The sequence below is a fragment of the Helicoverpa armigera genome, chromosome 12, assembly GCF_030705265.1.
Source record: "Helicoverpa armigera isolate CAAS_96S chromosome 12, ASM3070526v1, whole genome shotgun sequence".
NCBI classification, from domain to species: Eukaryota; Metazoa; Arthropoda; class Insecta; order Lepidoptera; family Noctuidae; genus Helicoverpa; species Helicoverpa armigera.
Genome location: NC_087131.1, coordinates 11,546,145 through 11,561,633, shown reverse-complemented (window position 1 = coordinate 11,561,633; position 15,489 = coordinate 11,546,145). Strand labels below are relative to the sequence as shown.

Sequence of the window (15,489 nt, the reverse complement as noted above, 5' to 3'; positions counted from 1 at the left end):
CATAAACATACTTGTGTAAGATTCAAAAGCGCATGTTGAACTTGACTTTATTTATCAAGAAAACTTTACAATTGAAATAAAATAACAACGTATAGTAATAACGAATTCTGTTTCCCACGGTAAGGAACTGGTTTTGAACTTGAGACTATGTTTATGAGTTAATTATTCATTGAAATTATCGCACATTCTGCTTGTCACGATCTTAGTTAATCGTATTAAAGTACCTCTACCTAGGTGTTTAAGTGCCTTGTAGTTAGTTGGGATTATAATCTAGTTTCTAGTGTAACAAGAAAACTACTGTAATCATGCAGAACATATAATATCAAGAATACTAAGGATGCTGTATATCACATCATAGGATGTCATACAAATGCTAAAGTTATGCCACGTTACGCTCTGTAGGAAACATGTACACTGCATTCTACTCTGATAACACCAGATACCAATAACAAAAAAACTTAATGATATTGAGCCTTCAGGAGGTAAGAACACACCCTCTCAGAATTTGGAAAGAAATGTTAGAATAGCTTCAAACTTTTTACAGATAGAATCAATGCACCTACCATGTTATCTCTGCATCACTCTAAGGTTGACTGGAGAGAATGCCTTTGGAATTAAGTCCGCCTTTGTAATTGTATTTTTGCATAAAGTTAAATAAATCAATCAATCAAAAGAAAGAACTTAATGAATTTTCAAAACAATTTCAAGACTCGGCTGCTGAATTGTTCCTTATGAACAATTCGTTTATGCTGTCATGGAACATGAAGAGCCCCAGAAGGAACAAAGGTGGATTTCTAAGCAGTTTCATTACTACCAGTACAAGTGTTTAGTTGTCTCCACACCACAACCACGCCATACCCTTATTTCACCACATTTCCTCAAAGTTCCTCACAACAAAAATCCCGAGAAGTCATCGTCACGTTTTGATTGCGAAACGCCACAGTCTGGGAATGTCCTCTATCATTGACAATAGACACACGTTAACTTGTGTGAGAATTAATAGCCGTCTCATTATTCTGTGGCGGCATTGAAGTGGCTACTGTAAGGTCTTAGCTTTATCACGTTGAGCTTCATCGCTTCTTTGTTTTATTTGCTGTTATATAATGGGGTTAATTAATAACTCAGCGGGTGTAATAATCTCTAAGCTTTAACATTTTGTTGTATCACTGGTTAACGGATTTCAATATAAGATAGCTCAAAGGTGAGCTGTCAATTGTCCTGGGTGTTCGGTTCGCTGAATGGTTTGATATTATTACTGCCATACACAGAGATGGATGCGGCCTGCCTAAAATCCAGATCGTTGGCGCTCGTTAAAAAGACCTATGTTCAGCAGTACATCGCACTTGGTTGATAGGATGATGACCAAACATACTGACTTCCATTAAGTAAATAATCACACTCAAAGTTAGTTACTCAAAGTTTACTCCTAGAAGCATCGTTCTGCAACTCATTTGTTGGTTAATCATGTGAACACAAGTGATTTATATACATAGTTATAATACTGACTGAACTAATCTCTTAAAAATCCGTTCACCTTCCGTTTTGGAGCTCCATCTTAGACTAATCAGATTTTAAGAAGGCCTTTGACAGAGTGGACCACGAAATACTGCTAAACAAAATTGCTTACAACGGTATCAGGGGCAATTTACTTCGTTGGTTTCAGTCATACATTACCAATCGCAGTCAAACTGTTGTGAGTAACGGATACCTGTCTGACTCTTTCTCAGCTACGTCCGGAGTCCCTCAGGGATCGATACTGGGACCTTTGTTATTTATTCCGTACATAAATGACATTGGTAAATGCTTTCACAATAGTAAATTTCTCTTGTACGCCGATGATCTCAAAATCTTTAAAACAATTTCAACAGTTGATGACTGTCATCAGCTCCAGGATGACTTAAATAGACTATCCAATTATTGTGAAACTAATAAATTAAAGCTCAGCGTCCCTAAATGTAAAATTATCACTTTTACTAAAAAGAAAAACAAAATTTGTTGCGATTATTTTCTTGGTAACGAGAGCCTTACTAGAGAAGCTGAAATGTGCGACCTCGGTGTATTACTCGATAGTAAATTACACCTAGACCTACATATCAAGAAAATAATTACTAAAGCTTACCAAATGTATAACTTAGTCATAAGATCCTCTAAAGATTTCAAACGCCCAGCTACCTACTTGTATCTCTTTAATGCTTTGGTTAGGCCTCAAGTGGAATATGCTTGTATAATATGGGACCCCCATTACATAAAATACAGTAAAGAAATAGAGAAAGTTCAGCGCAAATTTCTTCGAACAATGCAGTATAAGTGTCATTTGCACCGTCTTTCATATGAGAATTCGTTACAAAGATTCAAATTATTAACATTGCATTCAAGGCGGCTGGTACTTCAAGCTATGATGCTTCATGGTCTAGTACACAACATGTTTGACTGTTCGGAACTGGTCAATAATTTATCGTATATCGTACCCAGAACGGTAATAAGAAGAGAAGCTCGTGCGTACCCGGTGTTTGCTACGACTACTAGTCGAACAAACGCGGGCGCACGTGCACCTCTCCGTAGGTTAGTGAACAACTTTAATAAATACTTTCATAGAATAGATATTTTCGCCCTGACACGACAAGAATTCAAGAGAAACATTGTTAGAACATTAAATACTAACCCCCCATTAGTTTAAGTTTAGTTTAAGTTTATATAATGAAGTAGTATCGCAGACACCCCCAACCTGTACCCTTTTCTTAACCTAGTAACATGTGGAAACGTAGTGAATTGTGCTTTAATTACTTTAAATTTAAATCTAGCTGTAAGATTTTATTGCACAATTGTTTGTTTTCCCAATAAATAAAATAAAATAAAATAAATATGTCAATCTTATGACCGAGCACTTCAAACAAAAACACCAATTTCCATAAAGCAATCTATCCATCATAATCAACAAACTTCTAAAGAAGCTAACAAAAGCTAAAAGATTTAAACAAACAAAATAACCCATTCATGCACAAACTAGTTCAAGTTTACAAACAAATGTACTATCCAGTACAAAAGTGCTTGAATATTTGGCACACCAGTATGCAATCCATTTGCACTAGCTCACCAACTTATATCTGCGAACACACTATTGAATTTTGAGCTTTAATCAGTTCGAATAAGGTTCATAAGGAGTGTATTTGTAATGCGGTTGTGAGGATTCTAAGGTCAGGATCGTCTTTTGTCATCAATTAGCACAATACGTGTGTGGGTTGCGTGAAAAGGTTGTACTGGTAAATAGAAAAGTCATTGCGGTTGAATGGGTTTTGAATAGCGTGGTGAATGGTCTGTTTGAAAGGAAATGTTTGCTTTGGTACTTTTGATTTATTGATTAAAACTTTTGGGATGAGTGTTTAGTAAATATTTGTTAAGTACTGCATTAAAGTAATTTATTTTTAGTCCTATGAGGATTAATACCAACCTCTACCAAAGCTTTTTGAGCAATAAAAAATCATCAGAAAATAAAATTTGTGTACAATTGTACACAAGTACATTATTCAATAGAGCGCAACAACGCAAGCGTGGTCACACAATTTTTGATAATAAAAGAACTTGGTTAATAAATAAAAAATAACAGATTTCGTGACGTCACAGTTTCTCGACCCTGATTCAGCTGATTCCAAACCAAGGTGAGGGTGAAGATAGTTATCAAATTCTTATGAAAATATGTTTTAAATTTAAGCCTTTTCTTGAATCAACACGATTGCCAAACCACAATTTTTAAGCATGAATGAAAAGTGTGAAAAAGTTAAGCAATTTAACAATGCCCTGCAAATGCTATGTGTCACTACCAATTCGCGTTTTGCTAATCAAATCATACCTTATATCGGACAATGCCATAGTTTGGTTTTCATAAGCACTTGTGTACTGGTATGTACTTCTGCAACGTTAAAGTTACATGGTACGGAAGACCGCCAAAATTAATTTTAATACGATATTGCCAATTTTTAACAAAAAATAGCTTTTTGTCCCAAGAGAAGAAAATTATTGTTGTACTCGTAGTTTTGATTGAGAAGTAGAGTTTAAAGAGATAGTCAAATAAGTACAACAATAAAAAAAACTCTGAAATAATCGAAAATTAGTCTGTCGTCGTACGAAAACTACTGAACCGATTTTTAAACACATGCAATCTACTTTTTAGGAGTACTACTGAGGGAAGTGATTTCCTCACGACACAGGTACCACGGGGCGCCAGCATCAGGTAAAAAATGTTACTTCTGATACCCAAAACTTTACCATAATCTACTCCGTCCAAATTTTTTCCTCAGCGACATTGAAAGAACCTTTCAGTATTCAAATACGTGTTGCTCAATACATCTCATAAAAACATAATAAGCCATACCTTTTTTCATCAATTTTCTATTGTCGATAAATTGTAGTTTTTTTCTTCAAGTGAATTCCAAGGTTTCCACTGAAAATTGTATTGATAACCTGATTTGTATGATTTGTGAAGTTATTGAATTATCTTAAGAAAAAAATTGGTTCAAAAGTCATTGTTGCTTTTTTTGTGATTCGCTTTTTTAGGCTGGTCATTGACAGACGTAATCGGGTTAAGAATTTAATTCGGGGTTGCTTTTGAATAGATTTGGTATTGAAAATTAACTAGTGTTTGAGAAGACATTGTTATTATTTACGAACTTTAAAATTTGTTAAGCATGAGAGACAACATCGTCTGGATTGGTGCAAGAATCATGGTGACAGTCTAAGGAAATGATTGCTATATTTTTATGGACATAGTTAGAATAGTTTTTAATGGTTATGAAACCTTCACAAGCATTATTAATATCTGATTTTTTATCCTTAAACTCTAATAAAATCGAGTAATAAATTAATCAAATCGAGGCAACTTCTCAATGCCAGCCAGGATTAGAAGATTGTCTGAAAGAGTTACCTCAGCCTTGGCATACAAAGGGCTCCAGAAGGAATATGCGTTGGTTTTACTCAGTTAAAGTCTGACTCTTCTACCTGATGTTCCCATAGCTGGAAAGTTCTAACTCATCAATAAACCATTCAAATGATAATTTCCCGCTTCAAGAAAAACCCATCTTCTCAACAAGAGATTAAAACGCAACATTAAAGTGACCTACAGGAAGCACCTCATACCTCATTCGAAACGACCACAAGTGTCACTCCTCCAATTACTATGGTCACAAACCCATTACTCGACACCATAAGCTTTTCCTATAACTATATACTACAATTATAATGGTTTGAACACAATGAGAAGCCTTGGAGTAATGAAATATCTTATTGTTCCGTTATCATGCCTTTTAGGTCAAGATATATTTGTAGGGTATAGAGGGGAATGATTTTTGATGTTTATCGTTGAGTTAATTTTGGACTTCTTATAGATGATTAGAATAGTGATACTAGTACAGAATGTATGTCGTCTAATAGTGATAATACCTGGTTGATCTATCAGGAGTATTAGTGGACTATGGGGTTTTGGTCAGCAGTTTAACAGCATTTTGGGAAGGAAAAAAGATTTGGTGATTGTAATAAAGAACAATGATACTTTGGCTACTTGGAGACAAAGTCGAAACGAATTCACTGGCCTATTTGTACAGAATAACGTCTACTTCAACAAATTTGGTCAGAGATATCAAATCATATTATGAACACTGAGCCTGGATAATCTTTGATAAATTTGAAACTCCATGAGACTCAGATATATGTACTTAATTACATGTTATATAAAATTCATGTTATGGTATCAAGTTCTATACAATGGTATAGTTACTGATGGGAAAATAGTTTTTTGAAGAAAGTGCTATTAATGTATTGAACTGACCAAACCCAAAATACTTTCTCTGTGTACTCTAATTTTCTTTTTCAAACAATTCATAGCATCATTAACGTGGACTATTAAAAAACAATCAACCGATAAAAATAAATACATGCCTATTTTGCATTAGTGAAAATTGTGTAACAACCTCGTGGGTTGTACATAAAATTTTGGACCCCCTGGAAAGAAAATATTTTCAGAAGGAATAATTATGAATTTTAAACAATAGCCGTCTTATAACAAAAACTTTTAAACGTCAGTTTAAGACTTGTTTAAAAAAATTACAGATTATGACGTTAAAATAAGGTCCATTTTGCAACCACACTTTTTTAGACAAGTGTTTGACACATGTTTAAGTTTTTGTAGTAAGACCAAGTCTAAATTGTCTGCTTTTTAAGGCAGTGTCTTTTAATAATTGTCCACCATTAAAATGAAGAAGATATAGTGGCCTTTCAAAGAAGTCCTCGATAATTTAGCAATACTCCGTTTGGTCCATGTTTGGCATCCGCCGTTTTAAATGGTAGCAACTAATTGGCAAGTAACAATTACTGTACATTGTCATTGTAATGGTATTGCTAATGATTATTATTATTGGCCTCACATGCTGATTGCTATTTCAATTTTGAAGGGATTGACAGGATAAGTTACTATCCTTCTAGTATTACCTTTTGCTTGAGTATTTTTGGTCTGGACATATTCTAAGCCACGTCCCGTGGGAACTACTGCCCGTACCAGGATAAAATAAAGCCTATCTTGTTGAGAAGAATGTAGCTTTTCAACGGTGAAAGAATTTTTCAATTATACCAGTAAGATAATTTTGACAACTGTAAGGTGGTCCTTCAGCATTCACTTCATAATTTTTATGGTTTTTAAATTCCATTTTTACAAATAATAAATTAGTAGTACTGTATCACGGTGTTTCCATAAAAACATGGCTGTTAGTCTGTCTCTGTTTCCAAATTCATCCTCCGGAACTCCGGCGCATTTCCACAGCTGATTTCAATTTCAATCGATTAAATAACAAACAAAATGTGACCTTTTATTTGTTTATCGGTGACTCCATAGTTTCATTGTTCTAGTACAATATGGCGGATATTACGGCTAAGCAATGATTGGTAACACGGTCAATATATACTGTTTTTAGATTAACACATAGGTCTCATACTACAGTTAAAGGTGTAAACTGCCCTACCGTAGTCATTTAAAGATCTGGTCTGGCGTGATAAATTAAGGGTCATCATCATACCCCAGCGGGGCCCAGCAGGGCCAAGGCCTGCCGGGGCTGCGGGTTGTTCGAAAGGGATACCGCGGCCCTGGTACATAAAAGGCCTATGACGGAACACGACGGTTTTTAGTCAGTAAGAGTCTGACACTCCCTCACCGCTGCTAACCCACAGCGGGAGGGGTCATTTGATGATTTTTGACGTCAGAAAAAAAGGGTCATCATCATATATTTAGATTTTCCATTAAGTTGGCATTAAATTCAAAATGAATTATGCAATCTCTATCAAAACAGTGACGTGTTAAATTCGAAACAGCCAAAATACAATCATGTTCTATCGTATTGTAAATTGAGTTTTGGAATCCATTCACTCTAACACAGTCCTTTTCAGGCACAAAAGGATTGTCATCATTTTCAAGTACAACCAAAATATTTCGTACGCGTATTAAAATAAATACTTTAAATGCGTATCGTAAAAATTACTTATATATTAATACCATCCACTATGACTATGAAACATCATTCAATCATGCAGATATTGTAGATAATAAGGTCAACAAAACAAAAAAACTATCAAAACAGTAACATATCGAAACTAGTCACGACACTTACTACCGAATGTTCCCACGAACTAATGGTATAAGAAATATAATAATTAGATCTCGATTGTACTAGCTTGATAGTTTGATAAGAATGGTGCTGTTGAGAACTTTGTGCCGGTCAATATTAGGGCACTAACTGACTCGCTGAATGACAACCAGGAAATGTAAATCAACGATAGTCTGCGACTACCAGGGAAGAGATAGATAGAAGCATGAAAATAAGGAAAAGGGTATGAATTGAAGTTAAACAAAGACTATCAATTTTCTGACCTGAGGACGAAAAAATGCTTGTGGCATTAAGTGTACTTAACTTAAGTTGCACACTTACCTTGCATTTCAATAAATTAACAATCTTGACCATGAGACCATTTGTAATACCTAAACATTATCCATGTGTAATTCCAAAACTCGATAGGTACTATTACCTAAGTTCGAGTTATTTAAATATTGTTAACCCAAAACGCGCAAGATAAAGTCATCTGTATTATGTTCATTAAAACAAATAGCGACTTCTCATTAGCAATCAATGACACGCATTTCCGCAGCCACAACAATCTCCCACAATCTTCGATAACACACAATATCATAATCAATCATTACGTCTAGAAACCTGCCCATAACAGTGCAGACAAAGTTATAACATCTGACGTAGAACACAATACAGTACAATACAAAAACTATGAAGACACACCATAGAAACTTACTGCTGAGTGCAGATCTCACATACATTGTTCGCCTATGGGAACCGCTACCCGGAAACTTTCCACTAGACAAGCCTATGGGAATGTGTGAAATGAGAATTTCTACCGCTTTAATTGGGAATTTCGATTTAAGGTCATCTCACCAGGTCTTAAGGTTTTAAGGTCACTAGTTAGATTTGATAACTTATTGTGAAGCTGTTGCCCCTAAATACTGTTTCATGACTTGCTAATGTACGAAAACTTTACAGTCAAGCTTAACATTCTATCTATATCCACCAAGGCAAAAATGAGGAATTCCAGACAAAAGAAAGTACGAATACAAGCTGCCTACGACCGGGATGGTTGGCGTTCCTTAGGAAAGGCTTACGTTCAGCAGTGGACAGGAATTGGCTGATATGATGAGACAAAATAAATATCCCGACAACAATGACTACATAGCTACTACACAACAAAATAAACAAAACGAAATATAGCACACAGCATAATTAAGCAGAAGTATATTCTAAAGACGATAATTAAGAACAAAACTACATGTTCCCAAGGCATTATAAAATGCTGCATGTCATTTTAACATGGCGGGAGGTAGCACATTGTTTATTTGATAACAATCTCAAATAGTAGAGTCATTTGCCTGTAATCATGGTGGACGGATGACCATTAAAATATTATGTAGGTACTTGTATGTATTATGTATAGGTATATAAACATATGTAGTTATTTAATATCGTGAAGATACGACAGAAGTCTTAGAATGCAAGCAAAAGGTCTGGTTGGAGTAGGATGTGTCAAGGTAAGGATTGGGATGATATGATGCAAAAGGAAGACGTAAATAGGATTACAATGCGCAAGTAGTCTTACAATTTTGGAAAACAATGATGAAAATAAAAGCATAACAAAAGAGTACGTGTTATACAAACTTCCGTTAGTCAAACTTAGTAAACAAAACCAAATAATGATTTCGATGTCAATTATTATGTTTTCAAATGTTAGAAATTAAACTTGCTGAAGATCTTCAATGACACCTTTAACTAAAGTTTAAAAACAAACCTTAAAATGCAATTCCGTATGCAAGGTGGACACATTGATGAAATGATTATTAAACATGACTTGAATACTAAATGAGTGACAAATGAAGCGAAGTTTAAACTGAGCTATATAAGGACTTAACGATTGTTATAAACAAAGATGAATATTAAGATTCATTCTACACTACTGGCGATATCTGGATAAAATTATTCTTTGTCATAGGCATGTAAGGATTCTATTATTATCAAATCATTTCTACCACTACGGCATGAAATGCTTCTACCTCAAAATCACTGAAACTCAGAAACGTATAATTCAATAATTATAAAACTGTTTCGCAACGTCAAGCTGTAAGAATTGGTTGTGGAAAATCCAAACACACAATGTAAAAAGGATAATTAAAAAACTTACCGCTGCATGTTGAGTAGCATCACTAACATCAGTTTCAAAGTTCCACTGGGCAGCTACATTGTTAGTGCACTCCTTTGACGCCTGATCATCAGCCTGAGCCAAAAAGTCTTTAATCTGCTGCACATTCACATGCTGCAATCTATCATCTATATTATTACCATCAACAACACCCCTGTTGAAATCATAGGGATTCGCTCCAACATAATTAGGATCAGTACGAACAAAATTCGGATCATTCTTCCTGAAATTCGGATCATTGTTTATATCAATTGAATCATCACGATTTCTATCATCGTAGGGTCTTGAAGTCGAACTTGGGTTTCGACCATTCCCATAGTCAAGGTTGGGGTAACCATTGTTGCTTATATCAGGGTTTATGCTATAAGGGGTGGATGACACAGGGTATATCCCTGGCGCTTGTGACGAAGATACAGGTCTTGCTGAACTGTACTGAAAGTTTCTGTTCACATCGTACTGATTCCCCGGAGAGTTTATAGAAGTTGGTGTACTAGACGAGAAACCGTATCCACCATAGTTTCGCTGCGTGCTCGATATTGGCGGCAAATCCAACTGCGGTTCTGCTGAAGAGTATGTTAAGAGCACCAGAATAACTTGGAACCACATTATGGGTTTTTTGTTTGTAAGATAGTCCATGGTAAGGTGGTCTGTTTGACCCAGTAGCGCGAGGTTAGCAGCCAATGGTGCGTGGTGCTAGGTTCGTATCGCGTTTACGACTGTTCGTTGGTATGGTGGCTTCTGAAGTCGGGCCGTGTGAATCGGCTTTGTCTGACTGTGGCTCTGCGTACCTAATAGGCTTGAGGTCATAATGCGTCATGTCTTACGTTTTATTGCCGATGCATAGGGTTATATGGGATTGTGTAAGCATTGACTTAGGGTTGATCTGTATCTGCAAATTTTTTCCCGCCTTTACAATCAGCATTTTATAAGACTAATGTAGGTACTAACTATGAAAGCTATGGGAACTTATCTACTTTTTACTATAGGAGGTGCATTTGTTTATTTACTTCTAAGTAAGGTTATTTTATTAACATTGTACATAATAATTATAATAAACACTAGCTAAATACACAGTAGATTTCCTTACCGTCCGTGGATTTCTCAGTTTTTCTATTATCCCACGGAAACTGTATACGTACTTAATTATTTCGAATTGATTATATCTTTCAAAACTTGTGTATGTTGTTTTAACGTAAAATCTTTAGTTAAGTTTCGATGGGAAAATTGTTTTTCAGTAAGTTTTTCTTCATAAAATAAATCTATTTGTTAGAATATTTTTAGACTCAACTTATATTTATTTAATGCTTAATTATCAATTTTCCGATGATCATCCCATCAGGGTGACTGAACGGCATTGATACAATATTTCAATGCTGAAAATTAATTGATAAATAATTAAGAATGGCATGCTAATTATTTTTAATAGCATTTAGTAATAGGATGAAAATGAATGAACTTGTAAAGATGTCATTTTACGCCTGAGTAGATCATTCGTTTTAGTTGAATGAGCTTATTAATTAATCTTTATTCTGTAGTTACTTATTGTTCTTATATATTTGACTAGTTTCCGCCAGCGGTTCCACCCGTGACCCTAGGAAACTCGCCCAATAGAATAATTAATAGATTTATTCAATAAATACTCTAAACTCAACAACATTTTGAAATCAGAACAGTGTTTACAAAAAATCATAAGCCTTCTGAGTCCAAACAAACATAAACACAAAAAAAAGGTTTTACTTACCCAGAAATAATACCAACAGATCTTAAAAACAGTACATTTTCCTACTATTGCCTTAGCATGCTTCTCCTATTCCATTTCGACATAAAGGTACCTACAACACCCAAAATAGCAATCAACCACTCCTGTTTTCGAAACAAACTTAAGGCGCGTTCACAATTACTCAAAGGACGTAAAATCCCAGTTGTAATGAATTCTTCGTTATATAACACGGTGTTACACTTATTTGTTGCGTCACAAAGTGTGTACTGCACCTAACATCGTTTAACAATTAAGGATTACGAAGAAACTTTTGTCATTTGAATATTTTGACTTTCTAGGAATGTGGCCTAGTTAAAATCGTGGTCCTTGACTGAAAAACATCCACTTCAGGACAAAGGCCTTTCCCAAGTAGTTAGGAATTACCGGGTGAGCGAAGTCTCTCTCATGAGCTGCTAAAACTAAAGTTAAATTCAATTCCGGACTAAATTTTGACTCTTCATATATTCATCTCTTCAAACGCTTTTCTTTCTTTGATACAACAGAATTATATTCATCCGAATTGAACTATCTTTGATCAGGGACATCATGACGCAATCAAATAGTATTGTAGTTTTTCATCAATCAGCAATCCACATTTAACAAACAACTTATTATATCAACGTAATTAATAATTTATATTAGTCCAAACAATACCAATTCCCTAAACAATTAGATGACACATTATCATGCACACCACGACCCCATTACTCCTGTGAGGTGTGACAAAGAAAGCCATGACAGTAGACAGTGAAAGTGATAGATAACGCAACGGAGGAAGTCGTGACCTGTTCAGGTGTTATTATCTCCTGGTACTTTTTTAATGAGGTATGGTGACGGTGAGGTAATAATTTTGTATTTTTACAAGTTTTTTTTTAAGTTCACGCATTGTACGTTAAAGATAAGGTATAGATTTTTTATTGTTTTGATTGTCTTATCTATACAAATATTATAAAGCTGAAGAGTTTGTTTGCTTAAACCCTCAACGAACTACTGGTCCAAACAAAAAAAAAACATTCAGAAAGGATATAACCTACTTTCAATTAGGGTGTGAAAATTAGTGATTTTAGCGAGATTAACGAGTTACCGATAAACCGTTGGCAGAAACTAGTCAAAAACCCTTTCAAGAAAGCAGACGAAAGAAAACCTTTAATTGAAAATGTTTATTAACACTCTTCTAAGTAGGTACAACTTACACAATAACAATACATAGAGCACGCACATGCGTAATATCTACAACAAGATGCCATCGTCTACACAAATCAAACGGGGAACTTTAAACGTACGTACATTCAAGAAAACCATAAGGATTTGTATAGAGTTGATAGTGCGACTGTTATGTATTTTTGGGGAACTAGTGTCACAGTAAATATGTGAAATTAAAGCTCTGTTTGCTGCCAAATTTTAATTGAACACCAAGATTTGAATCAATGAAGCTTCTTAAAGTTATTCAATTTTGAAATATACAAACGGTCCATTTTTTGGGTTCTCTGTAAGTTTTTGTTAAAAATTTTTATTCAGTAATGAACCGATATAAAAAGTTATAATGGCAATGGCAACACATGTTTTATAAACATCACATAAATACCCTTATTAGAATAAGAATTATGTAATTATCTCAGTAAAAACCCCTTTATTACACTTTATATTGGTACTGCACAAAATTTAATAACCGGTATGTATCATCTAATGATTCACGGAAAACAGGATCGCGTGTCTGTCTTACGAATTTAAATAGTAACTTTTTACTGTGGAAAAGTCAGTCTCTCTTCATTCCTTCGCAAATAAAAAAATTATACGTAGTTTACGCAAGCAATTTCACCAAGTTTCAGAAGGAACTACTTCACGAACCTAAAAAAAAAACAATATAATTCTGACACACAAGCTGTCAATTGTCATCAATATCTGTTCAAATATTCCGAAAACTAAAATTTTTGAAAAGTGGCTTTTTACGAGGAATGTACGCCTACATCATTCTGATAGGTACATAAGCTATATTATACAGCAAATTTTCATCAACATCTGCTCAAATATCCAAACCCACTTTTATTATATTAATTACAATTCGTTTTTCACTCGGCATTATCACCTCTTGAAACATACAAGACACACGACGCAATTTTCCTATTGTGCCAGTTTTGCCGTGGGAACTCTGTACCTGCGTACATACATACAAACTTCATGTATATGTACGCCCATACTAAGTGACATATTACCGCCTCTTGGTGAATATGGTAAAGCAAGGACAATTTTTAACCATAAAATTGTTGGTTAATAAGCCCTTGAGAAATATGTGATAGTAATATTTTTTTGCATATTTGTAAGTTACGCACGTTTTTAGTCTTGTTGATATTACATACATATAGTGGTATTTTGTTGTTTTCCTGAAACTTCTGATTTTTTATCCAGCTTCCAAAATTGGTTCACCCACGTCAGCAGGGAACGAATTCCTGCAGATGCATAAAATGTAGCCTGTAGGAGTATATTACCCATTTATTACCCCAACAACGTTACAAACTCAGAAATTCAGAAACAATACCCTTGCATACACATGATGACGTTGTCTAATGTATCTGTAACCAAACAGTCTAGCCTCAAAAATCATTATTGGCTATTGGGCCCTCCAGAAAACATACTTACAGTTAGAAAATCCAAAGAAGATTTGATCGGTACCAAAACATGTCATGCAAGTCTCTTTCATAAATTAGCGTAAAATGACTCAAACAAACACTTATTTATAATAGTAAAATTTTTTTATATTCATTATGCGCACGACTGCGTTTGTGGTGACCGCGGACGACTTGCAAGGCCGTCAGACATCTTAAGACAATCTTAGTTTAATATAAACCTTATGCCTAAAGACATAAGGGCTATGTTAATCTTGTAGTAAATTATGTCAGTAGTACAAACCTATATTTTACACTTTTTTCGGAAACTTAATTGATGTATTGTAATGTTTTGTCGAAAAATATAGGTAAATTGTAGTGGTTTAACAAGAAATGATAATGCTCGTATTTTCAGCTAAAAAAATGGATTCAACCTGAATATTGTTTCTGTGTCTACTGTGACATGCTGTCTTACCAAAAAGTAGGTATCGGGTGATCAGATAGGCAGTCGCTCCTTGTAAAACACTGGTACCTACTCAGCGGCATCCGATGACACTGGAAGCCAACCCCGACACAGTTGCTCAAAGCGTAGGCTGCCTAGGCTGTTGACTTTTCTTATAAATACGAGAATAGTAAACAGATCTTAATTTTATTTATAGACTGGACTTCCAGTGAGAAATACACAACAAAAATGAGTCAATTATCTTTGTACAATACAGGTACAGTCATACCGTTCTATATAAAATTATAATTAAAATAAATATAGAGGGCATCTTCCGTTTTGCTTACGTAATTGCAGGAGGATCGTTTATTATTTACCTACTTATGATAATAAAAAAAGTTTATTTAATAAGGCCTTTTTATACAAACAAAGCGATATTCTTCCTCATTCCCTCACTACGGAAAAGTGCTAAGTATCTCAAATATCATAACTGTTTGGTACACAGATAGAGACAATTTACCACGCATTCGATTAAAAAAAGAATGATTATCCACTCGACATTATCGAAGAAGTAAAGCAATTTCGAGCCACAAGATACTAAGCTGCGCTTATGTGGCTCAACGGCAAATACCGTAATGTAAAGTTGCTTTTTTGTCAATAAACATATTTGTTTAAACGAATGGATTCCAGAAAAACTTTTTTGAACACCTAAAAGGATTACATAATACCTATCGCTTTCCTTCAAAATTGTATTTGGGTACAACATTCAACTACACATATGCAGTGGGTCTATTCAAAAGGCTGATGATGACCATTTCAACCATCAAAGTGAATCATCTTACCATGAATCATAGCTTAACTAATGACCGAAGGTGACGCCTTAACATGACAAT

The 15,489-nt window shown here is 34.8% G+C and overlaps 1 protein-coding gene across 1 annotated transcript in view; it reads right to left on the bottom strand.

Moving 5' to 3' along the window:
- LOC110374317 (angiotensin-converting enzyme) overlaps positions 1 to 10,560 on the bottom strand; it is a 156,163-nt gene extending 145,603 nt beyond the window's left edge. Inside the window, exon 1 of the mRNA XM_064037116.1 lies at positions 9,775 to 10,560. Coding sequence (XP_063893186.1) covers positions 9,775 to 10,428 — 654 coding nt within the window. The 5' untranslated portion in view covers positions 10,429 to 10,560. The remainder of the gene's footprint in view (positions 1 to 9,774) is intronic.
- Positions 10,561 to 15,489: the final 4,929 nt, after the last annotated feature.